At 38.6% G+C, this 15,671-nt stretch overlaps 1 protein-coding gene across 17 annotated transcripts in view; it reads left to right on the plus strand.

Moving 5' to 3' along the window:
• The window catches only part of LOC144301830 (uncharacterized), a 70,502-nt gene that overhangs the window by 7,832 nt on the left and 46,999 nt on the right, over positions 1 to 15,671 (plus strand). For 15 of the 17 annotated variants that reach the window (XR_013368719.1, XR_013368720.1, XR_013368721.1 and 12 more), the window contains exons 2-4: positions 705 to 1,080; positions 6,746 to 6,967; positions 8,298 to 8,415. Coding sequence is in view for 9 of the 17 variants with exons in the window: in XM_077878975.1 (XP_077735101.1) it covers positions 8,383 to 8,415 (33 nt within the window). In the remaining 8 variants the exon portion in view is untranslated. The remainder of the gene's footprint in view (positions 1 to 704; positions 1,081 to 6,745; positions 6,968 to 8,297; positions 8,416 to 15,671) is intronic. The other 2 variants (XM_077878977.1, XM_077878982.1) reach the window with 1 other exon arrangement.

Below are 15,671 nucleotides of genomic sequence, written 5' to 3' on the forward strand. Positions count from 1 at the left end.
TCTCCTGGTTTACGACTGCGTTTCCAACTGCTCACTGTAAAATTCCACATGGTTGTCCCCCTCTGTCCCCAGGGTACCCATATGATTCCTTTTTATGTCAACCTCTATCTCCATGCCTGTAGACTGTTGGTGCCAAATTAGTGGAACATTGTGAGAAAAACAGGAACCGGAAGGAGGAAGAACTCAGTGGTGGTTGGGACAATGATATTTTAGGGAATTTTCCTTTCCTTCTTAATTCTTCAGCATTTTTTAGACTCCCTGCAGAAAACATGTATTACTTTTGTTATGAGAAGGAGTAAGCTCCTTAAAAAAGGAAATACAGATAAGTGTGCAGCTAACCTAGAATGTTTTAGATTGAAGATCTCGGCTATGATAGTAAGCATAGGAGTGTATGAGTAATGTCTTAGGGTTCTCCAGAGAAAAAGAAGTGTTGGACTAAACACACACATACAGAATATAAATACATTCTAATATATCTTAATATAATTTTTAAAGGTTAAATATAATATATAACATTTAATAACATACAGCTATATCATATATTACATATAATAGTGTAATTATATAATTTATAACATAATTCTCATATTCTAATATATATTTTCTCTCTTCTCTCTCTCTCTCTCTCTCTCTCTCTCTCTCTATATATATATATATATATATATATATATATATACCCATAACGTGTGTGCATGTGTATATAGAATCTGCCATCTGCTAGCTGGAGAATCAAGAAAGCAAGCAGTCAGCCCCAGACCGAAGGCCTGAAAACCAGGGAAGCCAGTGGTGTAATTCTAGTCCAAGGGTAGGAAAAAATGAGATGAGATGTCACAGCTCCAGCACTAAGGGAGGAAAAAAAAAAGGAGCGAATTCTTCCTTCTTGCACCTTCTGTTCTATTCAGACCATCAACAGATCACCTGATGCCTACCAGTACTGGAGAGGGCGCTCTACTTTACTGATTCCATCAATTCAAATGCTAACCTCATCAAGAAACACCTTCACAGGCACACCCAGAAGTCACAGTTAACATGGACATTCTATGGCCCAGTCAAGTTGACGCTTAAAATTAACCATCACAAGTAAGTGATAAAGGAAGACAATTTCTTTTGGCAATTTCCTTTTTGACTTAAGATTGGGATCTAATATACTTTTTCCAAAATTGAAAGTTATTAAAATCAAGTCTCGGCTGAAATGAAACGTCACCTTCCAGGACTGAATCACCTCAATCTAATATTTGCCCATTCATTCAATCATTCATTCATTCACAAAATAAATATGACAACTTCCAAGGATGGGCACTTGTGCTAGGTGTTTAGATACTATAGGAAACAAAAACAGAAGTTCTTTTCTCCTAGAACTACTCCCCAGAGTCTGACACCTGGCCCTGACATTAAGCATTTTTTTTCATATGCATATTGCTCATTTATTCATGATCATGTCTTGTGAAAATATAGACAGTTTATTTATTTTTTCCTAAATATTTCCTTGAATAAACCCCACTGATGTGGAGTATTACCCTTTATATGTTTTGCTGAATTCTTTTTTTTTTTTTTTTAAGATTTTATGTATTTATTCATGAGAGACACACACAGAGAGAGGTAGAGAACAGGAAGAGGGAGAAGCATGCAGGGAGCCCGATGTGGGACTCAATCCTGGGTCCCCAGGATCACACCCTGGGCTGAAGGTGGTGCTAAACCACTGAGCCACGAGGGCTGCCCTGTTTTGCTGAATTCAATTTGTAGAGATTCTGTCAAGAATATTTCCTTCTCTGTTGATGAGTGATATTGGACTGTAGTTTCCTATCTTGTACTGGTTCTGGTGTCTGAGCAGCCTGTCTTTACCAAGTGAGTTGAGAGCAGTTTCCTTCCTTCTCTATTTTCTGAAACAATTTGTGTTGAATTGGTATTATTTCTTCATTAAGATTTTGTTAGAATTGAGAAGCCACCTGGGTCTAATGCTTTCTTTATGAGAAGGCTTCATATTCATATTTCAATTTTTAACACTGATACAAGGCTCTTTAGATGTTCTATTTCTTGGGTCAATTTTGATAATGGTATCTTGAGAAATTTGTCTATTTAAAGTTTGACAACTAAAAAAAAATAAAAATAAAAAAATAAAGTTTAACAACTTACTGCCATACGGTTCTTTATAATAGTCTCTTATTGCCCTTTTAATGTCTGTAGTGATGTCTCCTATTTCGTTCCTGATGTTGGTAATTTGTATGTTCTTTTTAAAATTTTCTAATTCAGTGTAGTTAGAAGTTTGTTTATTTTGTTGATCTTTTCAAAGAAGCAGCTTTTGATTTTATTGACTAATCCCATTATTTATGTGCTTTCTAGTTTATTAATTTTCACTATTATCTTTATTATTTTCTTCCTCCTCTTGTTTTGTATTTAATTTGCTCTTCCTTTTCTAGATTCTTAAAGTGGAGGCCTGGATCATTGATTTGAGGCACTTTTTTTCTTTTGTAATATAAGCATTTAAAACTTTAAATTTCCCTCTCAAAATTTTGATATGTTGTGCTTTCATTTCCATTTACTTCAAGATATCTTGTAACTTTCCTTATGGTTTCTTCTTTTATCCCACATTTATTTAGAAATGTATTGCTTAAATTGCAAATATTTGGGAATTTAAGAAATACCTTTCTGTTATTGATTTATAATTTAATTCCATTGTGGTCAGAGATCAGACTTTGTATGATTTCAGTCCTTTTGACTTTGTTGAGACTTGTTTTATGCCTCAGCCTATCATCTATGTGGATGATTGTTCCACATGCACTTGAAATTAATGTTTATTCTGCCATTGTTGGAGAGAATGTTCTATTAATGTCAGTTAGGTCAGCATGGTTGATAGTATTGTTTAAGTATTTATCTCTTCATTTTCTGTCTACTCATTTTCAGTTACCTAGAGAGGAAATTTGATCCCTTTTGCTGTAATTATGGATTCGTCTATTTCTCTTTTTAAAATGTATTTTATTTATTTATCTGTTTATTTATTTATTTATTTATTTATTTATTTATTTATTTATTTATTTATTTTTGAGAGAGAGCAAGTGCATGCATGAGTGAGTGGGTTAGGGGAAAGGGTAGAGGAAAAGAGAGAATCTTTTTTTTTTTTTTTTTTTTAAAGAGAGAATCTTAAACAGGCACCACTCCCAGGGCAGAGCCGGACATAGAGCTTGATCTCACAACCCTGAGATCATGACCTGAGCCAAAATCAAGAGTTGGTCGTTCAACCAGTCGAGTCACCCAGGTGCCCCTTGTATTTCTCTTTCCAATTCTGTCAGTATGTGCTTTATGTATGATGGATCTTTGTTATTAGGTGTGTACAAATTTAGGATTATTATTTTTCCTTGATGAATTGACCTTGTTTTTATTAAGAAGATTTCCTTTTTTGTCTGGTAATAGTTCTTACCTTGAAATTTGTTTCATCTGATATTGATATAACCACTCTGGTCTTATGATTTGTATTTGCATGACATATGTTTTCCATTCCTTTACTTTTAACCTGTCTGTGTCTTCTCCAATCCTGCACTTATTGTTGTTTTACTTCTATGCATGTTTTATAAACCCACAATACATTAGTATTAGTGTTGTTTAGTTTCTTGCATATTTTCCAGTTTTCTGGTTTTTTTGGTTGTTTGTTTTATGGTGGAAGGGCAATTCTGGATCTTGTTACTACCTCATGATTAGAAGTTTTCATAAGTTTTTAATTATTATGGAGTAAAATTTGTTAATTTTTTCTTTTATAGTTCTTTGTATTCTGTCTAAGAAATATTTGCTCGCCTTGGAATAATGAAGATATTCTTCATGTTTCCTTTTGGAAGCTTTATTTTTATTTTTATTTATTTATTTATTTATTTATTTATTTTTTCTTTTGGAAGCTTTATTGGGAGTTTTAGTGCTCATATTGGGTCTATGGTCCATTTATTTTTCCTATGGTCCATTTTAAATTAATTTTTGTATATATATGAGATAGAGTTCAAGTTTCATTTTTTAAAATAAGTTCTGTTCCAGTATACCATAAAGCTTTCTTTCCCCCATTGGGTTGCATTGGCACCTTTGTCAAAATTAAATGGCTGCATATGTAGGATTGTATTTCTGAAATCATTATTCTGTTCCTTTGATCACTAATACCACACTTGATTATTTGATTCCTAGTACTTTATAGTTAGAGTTTTGAAATCCCTAAGTGTAGGTCCTCCAATTTTGTTGTTCAAGATTATGTTGGCTGTTCTAGTTCCTTTGCCTTTCCCTATATACTTTATAGCTTATAATTGTCAATTTTGGAGAAAAAAACAAAATCTATTGATATTTTAATGGAGATATCTGGTTCTCTCTCTCTTTTTTTAAAAGATTTTATTTATTTATTCATGATAGAGAGAGATAGAGAGAGAGAGAGAAGCAGAGACACAGGCAGAGGGAGAAGCAGGCTCTATGCAGGGAGCCCAATGTGAGACTTGATCCCAGGACTCCAGGATCATGCCCTGAGCTGAAGGCAGACACTCAACCACTGAGCCACCCAGGGATCCTGAGATATCTGGTTCTCAATTAATATTCATGACCATGAATCTCAAGTGGGCCCCTTGTGAAATCCAGCAATCACACTACACTTCTTTATGTAAAGAAAGGAAGCTATTCCAGAGTTCTTCTTACTTCTTACTGACCAGAACTGAGCCACATGCTCATCCCTAAACAAATGAAAAGAAGGATGGACTTGTCTGTTTAAAACTAGACCAGGATTTGTCAGCTAAAATATGGGTGCTTTTCCTTTAGACCAAGAGATATTTGCCTACATGTGAACAAAAAAATTCTGTTAGCAAGGACAGAGGAGGAGGAAGGGAGCAGAAGTTTGGCTGTTGAGTGGGCAAGATTGACTGCCATACAAACAAAGACATCCTATGTGTGTGAGGGTGTGTTTATGATTGTATAAGCATGCAGAAAATATGAAAGGATAGATACCCAGTTGTTGGCAAATGATACATCAAAGTGGGGAAAAGATGTTTTAATCCAGGTGAAAGCAGCAAAACTGGGGGAAAAAAAGTGCTTTAAAAATAGATCACATGTATGCATTTATATAAAATTCTGTACATATATGAATACTATACCAATTAGAAGATTAAAAAAGGGATCCCAGCCCCCTCCAAAACAAAGGTCCTTTTTGGGGCAACATATCAGCAACATGGCTGAGTAACTGAATTAAAGCAAAAAATAAATAAATGAATGATGAATGAATAAACCAACAATTTTGTAAGCAGCCATAACATGTGTTCCATCTAAACAAACAAATACATGAAAACAAGTATGTAAACAGCAAAAATGGATATCTCATTGTCCATAAATTAAGATCACACGTGCCACCCACTGGACACTCAGCACTCACTCCTAGAATAATTATCTAACAATTCTAACCCCTTGAGTCTTTGATTTTTAAGTATAAGTACATTAAAAGTAGCAGAATAGGGAAAGAGCCTGCTGGAGATAGGCAGACTGGCAGCAACAAGAAGTGGCTGCTGACAGGCTGACAGTGACAGAGGAGACAGAAAAATCTGTAGACAGCAGCCACGAGAATGTACAAAGGCACAGCTGCCGGGGCCATTGAGTTTAAAGGAAACTAGTTCTTGGAACCTCCATAATCCTTGGTGGCACGTGTTTTACAGCAAGTCCCAGCAAGGCTGCTGTAATGTCAGATCCTGGTTAACAAAGAAATTGAGGGTATGCACTGCATTCTCTGTTTAAGAGAGCACGGCAGCATATGATAGAAATGGAGGAGGATGGCTATGCCTTTTTCCAGAAAGGAACTATGCCCAGGTCATTCTTGTAACTTTGCAGGCATAGATTCCAGTTCTCTACTGGATGCCTCAGTGCAGGTCCATGGCTACCTCAGGTTCAACACATTTGAAACTCTTCTCATCTCATTTTTCAATTCAGGTGCCAATTTGTTATCAGTTACAAAAGTGTGAGTAGAATCCATCTATGAAGATTTTCAAGGGAAAGGTTTGAGGAAGTATTTCACAACTCTTAAAATACCCTCCCCCACTTTTGGAAAATAAATTGGCTGGAACAGAGAGAGAAAGAGAGAGAGAATGAGAGAGAGAGAGAGAGAGAAATTGGTGCAAGGAGACTGGTCATGAGAAAGTGGTTGCCTGTCTCAGGCTCCCATCCCTCCCCTATCTGGGAAGTGAAATGAAGGGGTAGCGGAATGCTACCTCTAATTTAGGGGTCAGCCAACGTTTGGCCTACAGACCGAATCTAGTCACTGCCTGTTTTCATAAATAAAGTTTTATTGAAACACAGCCATGCTCATTAGTTTGTGTGTCATCTATGGCTGCTTTAAGCTGCAAAGCAAAGCCAAGTAGTTATGACAGAGAAAGATAGTCCATAAAGCCTGAAGTATACCCTGGCTATCTTGAGAAAGAAGTTTTCTGACCTCTATTCTGACCTCAGGACTCATGAGGAAGACTTCAGGTGTCATTAGGAGGGTTTTGAAATGTGTTCACTGTGGTGAGAGATTGAGGACGGTGCCTAAACCATATCTGAGGCAGCTAAGGCAGTCTGTGGACTGGGGTCTGACTCCTAGGAGATCCAGAGGGTGAGCAATGGGCTGAATAGCTACTTTGGTGGCAGGTACTGGGACATTGGGATCTAGGATAAGTAGGGGGAGTGACTGTTTCCTGAAGTGCATTCAGAATTGAGTGGGAGACAGAGAGCAGTGATATGGTTCCCTTTGGGTTTCATTGGATAGTCCACCTGGAGACCTGCATAGGAAGAGCCTGTGTTGACCAGGGATTGAAGAAAAGAATTGCAAGAGACTACACACAATTGGTTTGTCTTTTTGGCCAAAAGAACTGGGGGAGAAAAGGATCCAGAAAAGAACCTCTGAAGAGCCCACCAAAGCATCCTTGAGAAAATGCCAATACTAACCATCTTGCCAGTCGACAGACTCAGCAAGAAGCCACCAGCCAAGGTAGAGCTGATCTAGACCCTTCTCTCTCCCTTTTCTCCATGCATGTTTCACCCTGTTTGAGGAGAACGTGAGCAGGGGGTGAGATGGGGCAGAGGGCCACCCACTCTTCCCCACTGCAAGCTCCCAGCCAAAAAGTCAGGGAAGGAACTTTTGACACTGTCAAGTTCAGTGTTCTGAAATTCTAATGACTAAATTAAAATTGCTTATTACTTGATGTGGCTCATTTATTGCCCAGAAATGAGTAGATAAGCTATGGGACCTGCTAGAGTTTCATCCAAGCTCATGAAAAGACTACCTCTGCTGAAGAAGGCTTGAAGAGCGAGGGGAAAAACACAGAACTAAGGTTTTGTCGGTGGCATGATTCATGCTTGTTAACATACTGGGTACAATAACTAATATTTATTGAGCACTCGTATATGTCAGACATCATGCCAAGCACTTTTCATGTGTTACCATGTTTAATCCTCCCATCAAATCTCTAGTATTAAGCCAGTTTTACAGATGGGGAGTTGAGATACAGGAAAGATAAGCTGTGGTCCACAGCCTCAGAGCTAGTGAGTAGCAGAGAAGAGATTCAAACTCGGGCAACTTAGAGTCAGTCAAGCTCCCAGACTATGTCAGGCTGCCCAACTGGTTCTCTAGAGATTTGTTATTTGCTGAGGGGTCTTGACTTTCCCTGGAACCACAGGGTCTTCTCTTTAGGTTCTTCTATCAGCAGAACCTGCTGCAGGCTCTGCTGCATTCCAGTGGAGCAGAGACGCTCAGGACTTTTTTATTTTATATATAAAGATTATTTATTTATTTATTCATGAGAGACACACAGAAAGCGAGAGACAGAGACAGAGACACAGGCAGAAGGGAGAAGCAGGATCCATACAGGGAGCCTGACGTGGGACTCGATCCCGGGTCTCCAGGATCAGGCCCTGGGCCTAAGGCGGAGCTAAACCGCTGAGCCACCGGGGCTGCCCCGACACTCAGACTTATTGGATCAGCTGAATGACAGGTGTTAAGCAGCAGAGTTGCTTGCACTGCAGCCTGGACCAGCTCTGGACCTTCTTGTTCTTAAAGCCGAGAGTCAGTTGAGTCCCTCATGGGATCAGATGGTGCACCTAAATAGTTTGTGCAGGTCTATAATCCTGTATAAACCCACACACATTGGACCTGATTCCTAGTGATAAGACATGCAAGGCATGTCATCTTACCATTTATTTGGAGACAGAGAGCCCCGCATGCTCTGGGTTATTGGAAACCTTCCCCCGTTTCTGCCCCAAATCTACTGTTGCTTTGTAAGACTTATTTTCCACTCTTTGATGTGAATTATCTTCCCCAGGCATCATGTGTTTCTGCTACTTCAGCTCCTTGGATTCTATCAGCTTGACGTCCTGTGAAATGGCCGAGTGCCCACAGACCAAACCATGGCACCGCACCAGAGAGGTATCAGTACTCAGGTAAGACAATAAAGGTATACTGTTGTCTTTGCTGGGTGAAACAAACAAATAAACAAAAACTTGCTTTTGGTGTTCTTTGTGATGGGACAGAGAAAGCAAACATGCCTTCGGCAAATCCATAGATGCATACCATGTGCCAGGGTCTTTGTACGTTTGTGTTTATCAACTGAAGCCAGCTGGAACAGCAGATGTAACTGATTAAGTTTATGATAATCCATTGTCATTTTCCAAGATCCATCTGGTTTTCTTCACTGGCCAAACTAGAGAGTCAAATGGGAATATGATAGCAGTCATCACCTCTGGATCTTTCAGGTCTTTTAATGTTTGAAATTCTACGCGGGATGTGGTATCAGTTGTGATGTGCTGTTTTTTATAAGGAGAGCTCCATGAGTTTACATGCGGCCATTCCTATCATAATAGGCCTTCCACCACCCAGTAGACAGCCAATGTGGGGTTTTGCTGTTTGTTCTGTGTATCTCTTCTACTTACACTTTCATGAACTGAGGACATAAACACAGATTTGGGGGCTCCTTAATCCTATTGAAGACAAACTTAAGTCAAAATTCAGTTTACTGCCTTATTCCCTACAGAATTGCTCTACTGACTGGTGGACAACGGTGGCATTCTGGGCCCTTGGGAATTAGCATTAGCCATAAACCCAGTTTCCATTAATCCTCCAAAGATCTAGGTATTTCCTTTTCCATAGCACACATTTGTCCTGAAATGATGGTATCTGTTTTGGAGGAAGATCAGGATGAAGATTTACAATATATCTTTGCGATCTTATTGTAGTATTTTTCAGCAAGAGTTTCTGGTCTTTACTTCATCCAAGAGGTTCTGCGTCTGTGAACTCATTCGAGCCAAGTAGGAGAATCTACTGCAGTGCATAGATTATGCCTCTCTTTATCAGACCTGAGTGAGCTCCTCATGATTTTGGTCCTAGAGATTCTATGGTCAATTAGCCATGGTGAAAGATCTCTGCAAGGCAGACCATTATGATTCTATTTTGGCCCTGCTTCTTTGGGTCACTTGCTCCTGTTCACTAAGGGTGGCTTTGGGTAAAGAGAGTTATTACGTTGGTCAAGCCTGGGTCACTTGCTCACATCCCAGCTGCAAAAGCAATTGTGGAGTCGCAGATCTGTTTTTCAGTTTCAGTTGTGGAAGTAGAGTCTGCTTTCCACCAGGATTTATAATCTGGGGAAATAAATCCAGATTTTTATCCCAAACATAAGACGGAGGTTCAGAACTTGCTCAGCCAAAAACAATGACACATGCTTTCCCTAATCTATTTCACCCCTCTTTTGTTTAACAACAATGTGGTTTAGAAGATTAATCCCAGCTCCAAATGTAGCCCATGCTTTATCCAAGCCAAGTTTAATAATGTAATCTCCTTGCTAGTGATTTGTTCAGAAACTCAGACCTAAGCCTAATAGCACAGGGCATTCCTCTGACCTCAAAAGTTGGTGTATGTATAGGCATCTGACACATTTTGTTCTAATTAGATGCAAAATGATGTGTTCTGGGGGATTCTGAGGGAAAAGTTTCTTGTGTTCCAGAGAACTAGAAAAGATAGTAGTATCTTCTTTATAGGATGCCTACAACCATCTTGATACCTGCTTGAGTATGAAGCTACCATAGGGAAGTAAGCAGAACCAAGATTGTCCAAGAGAAATTGAACTGGATCTGCTGAATTAAACCAACCCTGAATTAAAAAGAAAAAAAAAAAGAAATCTTGCCATTTGCAACGACATAGATGGAACTAGAGGGTATTAGGCTACAGGAAATAAGTCAGTCAGAGAAAGACAATTATCCTATGATTTCACTCATATGTGGAATTTAAGAAACAAAACAAGATCATAGGGGAAGAGAGGGAAAAATAAAACAAGATGAAATCAGAGAGGGAGACAAACCATAAGAGACTCTTAGTCATAGGAAACAAACTGATGGTTGCTGGAGGCGGTGGGGTGGGGGGAATGGGGTAACTGGGTCATGGGCATTACGGAGGGCACATGATGTGATGAGCACTGGGTATTATATAAGATTGATGAATCAGTTGCCTATACCAATAATATACTATATGTTAATTGGATATTTATTTATTTATTTATTTATAAAATTGGATTTAAATTAAAAAAATGGGAAGTGACAAATGACAAAAAAAAATAAAAAATAAAAATAAATAAATAAAATAAACCAGCCCGTACTACTCCTGATCTTGTTATGAAATCCAATCCATTTCCTTATTTTTTAAGCTAGTTTGATTGAGTTGGGTTTTCTGTTCTTGATGATTGAAAATATCCAGATTGTTTTAATATAGAATCTTCTAAGTCCTAATGGCATGCTCCAGAATTGGTGTTCTTTTATAATAATCACTACTGTCCTACAAGATGGGAGTGGCTGAAACCCAGACTAAGCAGGCAATGAAACAAATGTGAAATTGATATGAAAGGAAGTAAATATTGATTGAAGATTGAGTTGTGTAGTTTTTATAATGAAAGAGATACACTTTAGTTACCAAAAATTTGAAGCCTATTGACAATTCAGTTCCAAGTAATAAAATAAATGAGGCACTCTTAAGCATTTAGAAAACGCTTATGAAAATAAAATAAGAAACCGGGGATGCCTCACCTCACACCCCTCTCTCTCTCACTGAACTACTTTATTATTATGAGTCTTGGAAAGAGTCCGGGGAACTGGTTTCTAATATGACTTGAGGCAGGTAAATTTGGTTCTTTGAATTTTAGATTTCTAGTCTGCAGAACAATTGTTAGCATCAAATTAATTCATATAGGTGAAAAATTGTTCTAGAGCCCATGGCAGTGAAAAGACAGGTTTTATGGTTGTACGGATCCTGCAGGGGCTGATGGGTCACACCAATCATCCATGAATGTTAGTTCTAGTATATACACTTCATTTCCTATTTTGGTTGCTGGCTTCTATATTTGAAAAAGCTAGCAAGTCTGTTGGTGTGACTTTATATCTCAGTGCATTATTATTGATATTCTCTCAATATTTTTGTTAGATAACTGAAGACTGATAATGACTAACATTTTGTGAGGGTCAGAAGGAAGGAATAAAGCACCTTCAAATGCATAATCATGTTTGAGAGGTGCAGGAACTCTGTGCAGTCAGGAGGGAGGGCTGCGTTATGATCAAAACTTTCTGAGGATAAAACTGGTACTTGGAGAAGTGTGCAGACCAGTTTGGCCAGTTATTGGTGAAAGGAGAATTTTAATCCTGTTTTCTGATAATATTTCTATGGTGATTAGCTTTGTGACCTTGGGCAAAGGACTTAGCCTCTTCATGCCTTAGTTTCCTTATCTGGAACAGGCCCACTACAGGTTTTTATAAATAAAGTTTTATTGGAACACAACCAGGCCAATTCATTTGCATATTGCAGCTTTCAAACGTAGTTCCAGTAGAGACAGTATGGCTCAGAAAGCCTAAAATATTTATTATCTGACCCTTTACATAAAACATTTGCTGATTCCTGTTTTAGATACATATTTTTTAGGGACACATTTACAGTGTTAAAGTCTTCAAAAGAGGAAATCTCACACATTTTAAATTAAAAAAAACTAAATGTTTTGTTCCTATTACATCACAATTATAAATGATGCCCACAAAACTTCACCCACATTTCCTATATCACAGATAAAGAGCAATTATTATTATTATCATCAATCTATTATTATTATGTCAAGTACAGATTGTCATTGCCTTGCTCATGCTTGCCAAGAAGCTTGTGGATTCAGCTCTTCTGTATGTGAGGAGGCTCATTTCTCTCCTTAATCATGTCTTATGATCAGAGGCTCTCCCTTGAGATCAAAGGAGTGATTCATCTCCCCTTGAGATCAGATCAAAGCCAGAGTGGGGGGCCTAGGTCTCGTGCCCTCCCCACCCCTCACTTCGCTGATACTTCCTGCAGCAGAGCAGCTCTCAAGTTTGATCCTGGGTTATACCACTCAGCTTTCTACTCTCTCATGATTGCAGCCACCCCCTTCATCTTGGGTATTGGTCTTCTAAATCTGTGCTTATAAGAGATTTGAGAAGAATTGGGATGGATCATGTCAAATCCCTTCTGATTTTTCCCCTGGGAAAATAGTTTGGGGCACATGACACGTGTCTCCTGCATAAACAGACCCACTATAAGTGCCTGGCATGTGGCTGTAACATTGTGTATTTTTAATGTTCTGATGTTTCATGATTTAAAATGATCTATTAGATAGTGCCTGTGGTAAAATCGTCCCACACTAGTTCTTTTAGTCGAATTGCCTTTCACAGATCATTTTCAGCAATTTGTCTTTAAAGCTTCTTAAAATTATCTTGGTTTCTGCAGTACCTGCCACTCTGAGAATCTGTCTCCCCTAGACATAATTCCTATCACTCTATAATGCAATGACATCGCTTCATAAATCTTTAATGTATGTTACTATTCAGATTGACAGATTTTGTACTTATTATCTGTGACATTTTCATTGACTTCTTTTGCAAAGTGACATTATTGCCATCCCAGCCTGGGTAAGATTTAATACTTGATCTTTCCTCCATCAATCTATCAGAATCATTCATAACTCCCTCTTTCTCCCTCTCCCCCTGTGCAAAGTATAAATTCAAAGATTTTTCTTTTTAACCTATTTCCTTGAAGGATATTTTTCTCTAATCACGATTTTGGTAATGAAATATTATTACCTACAAGACAGTAGCTCTCTCAATCCCAGTCTGCATGCTGATTTATTGAGATAGTTCATGGACTTTTATACCAAACTTTTAAGGAAGTGTCCAAATATATTGCTAATGATGAAGGACCATTGTTTTATTTTTTCCTTATAAACATTATTTATAATGTCGCTATTAGAAGCATTATAAATTGTTTCCAAGATGCCTCTAACTAACATTTAATATTTATGGAAATTTAAAACTTTAAGGCCCATTTGTTAAAAAAAACAAAACAAAACTATAATGTATTTTTCATATCTTGAAAACACTGATCTTCAATTCTCACAACAAATTGTTAGGCTTGAAATACTAATCTATTTCTTAATCCAAAGTCAGTAGAGACCCAGATGTAAATAGAGCAGAGTCCCTACCCTCATGGAGTTCATTACAAAAAAAAAAAAAGCAAAATGGGAAGTGCTAAAGAAACTACTCTTCTGAGTGAGTTCTATAGGTTTTACTGGAGTGCATTCAATGGCATCATCAGGGAGGGCATCCTAGAAGAGGTGAAATAGGTCCTAAAGGAAGCAGGCTGTTGCTAGGTTGGGATAGGTTTCAAGAATGGGTTGTGTCAAGTAAAGTAGTTCTGTTTGGGTAATCTCCAGCAGGTCCACATGAACACAGACCAGCTAACTCCGCAGTCATAAATATATGTGCTTTGGGAAAAGCAAGTGTTAATATGCTTCCTCTGGGAGATGAAGCAAGGTCTAGAACAGTTTGCAGGGCCAAAAAAGAGACCAAGGACCTCTGACATTAAAAAAAAGGGGGGGGGGGATAGCAGTAGCTAAAAGAAATTTAGAGCAATGAATTATAATTATGTAAGTAATTCTTTAGAATAGCACTTCTTTCTGGTCCCTATCTAGATTCTTTTTTTTTAATATTTTATTTATTTATTCATGAGAGACAGAGAGAGAGAGAGGCAGAGACACAGGCAGAGGGAGAAGCAGGCTCCATGCAGGGAGCCCGACGTGGGACTCGATCCTGGGTCTCCAGGATCACGCCCTGAGCCAAAGGCAGGCACCAACCCGCTGAGCCACTCAGGGATCCCTCTATCTAGATTCTTAATTGGGCAATCATATTTTTTTTTTCTGTTTTACAGTTCTATTGAGTAAGACTCTTAGCGTACAGGTCTACAGACTGAAGGAAATGAGCCAAGGAGAACATTTCTTCCTTTCTTTTTTGAGTTAAGTCTAATTTTAGGAAGCAGCAAACCAGATACTTAATAAAAACGGATGTTTCTAAGCAGATTGTGTGTGTGTGTGTGTGTGTGTGTGTGTGTGTGTGTGTGTGTTAGAACCTTTTTTCCCCCCTCCGGTCTCATTCAATATCAAAAAAACTTAGTGAGCAAATTAAGGCTTTTTTCTTTTAGAAATGTTTTTATGTCTATAACATGCCTGTGAAAGGTTGGTTTCTACTCACTCCTAGAACCAGGGTACTGGCTTATAGACACTGTAATGTAGTGATTATAAGCAAAGACTCTGGGGCCAGGCTGCCTGGCACTATCACTTATTAAATCTGTAAGTTGGGATATATTACTCACTTTTTTCATCTGTAAAATGAGGGTAAATGGTAATAGGGCTGGCCTCAGAGTTTTTGTGAGGGTCTATGAGCTGACATAGATGGGTACTCAGAAGAGTGCCATCATTGGTAGCATCATTGGCACAAACATGAGTGTCGGCCAGCCCCATCAAATGGCATCCAGGCACATATGCCCTGATACCAAGAAGTTTGTCTTTAGTGCTCCCCCTCTCTTCGTTCTGTCTTATTCACTGTGCAGTGTCCCCCTATCCTCACCCCAGTCAGCTCCTGGGGTACTGACGTAGCTTGCTCAGAGGCACAGTGACCTTGTCAGGGTCGATCACTGGTAGTAACGAGATATACAGTTGACCCTTGAACAACACTCGAGTTAGGGGTACTGAGCCCCACACAATCGAAAATCCATGTATAACTTTGACTCCCCACAAAGTTAACTACTAATAGCCTACTGTTGACCAGAAGCCTTACTGATAACATAAACAGTGGAGTAACACATAGTTTGTAGTTATACGTATTATATACTCATCCCTACAGTAAAGTAGGCTGGCAAAGATCCTAAGAAAGAGAAAATGCATCTAAACTACTGTACTGTTGGGGTGCCTGGGTGGCTCAGTCAGTTAAGCGCCTGTCTGCCTTCAGCTCAGGTCATGATCCTGGAGTCCCAGGATCGAGCCCCATGTTGGGGAGTCTGCTTCTCCCGCTCCCCCTTCCCCCTTTCCTTCCCCTCCAGCGCCCCTCCTTTGCCCCTCTCCATCCTCCCTTCCCAAACTCCCCCCCTGCTCATGCTCCATCTCTCTCAAATAAGTGAATAAAATCTTTAAAGAAATAAAGTACTGCACTGCATTTATTGAAAAAAAAAAAACTGCATATAAGTGGACCTGTGCTGTTTGAACCCATGTTGTTCAAAGGTTAACTGTATTGTTTTTAAAGTCTGATTTCTTATTACTTTTTTTTTTTAAGATTTTATTCATTTATTCAAGAGAGACACAGAGAGAAAGGCAGAG

The sequence above is a fragment of the Canis aureus genome, chromosome 30 (assembly GCF_053574225.1).
Source record: "Canis aureus isolate CA01 chromosome 30, VMU_Caureus_v.1.0, whole genome shotgun sequence".
NCBI lineage: Eukaryota > Metazoa > Chordata > Mammalia > Carnivora > Canidae > Canis > Canis aureus.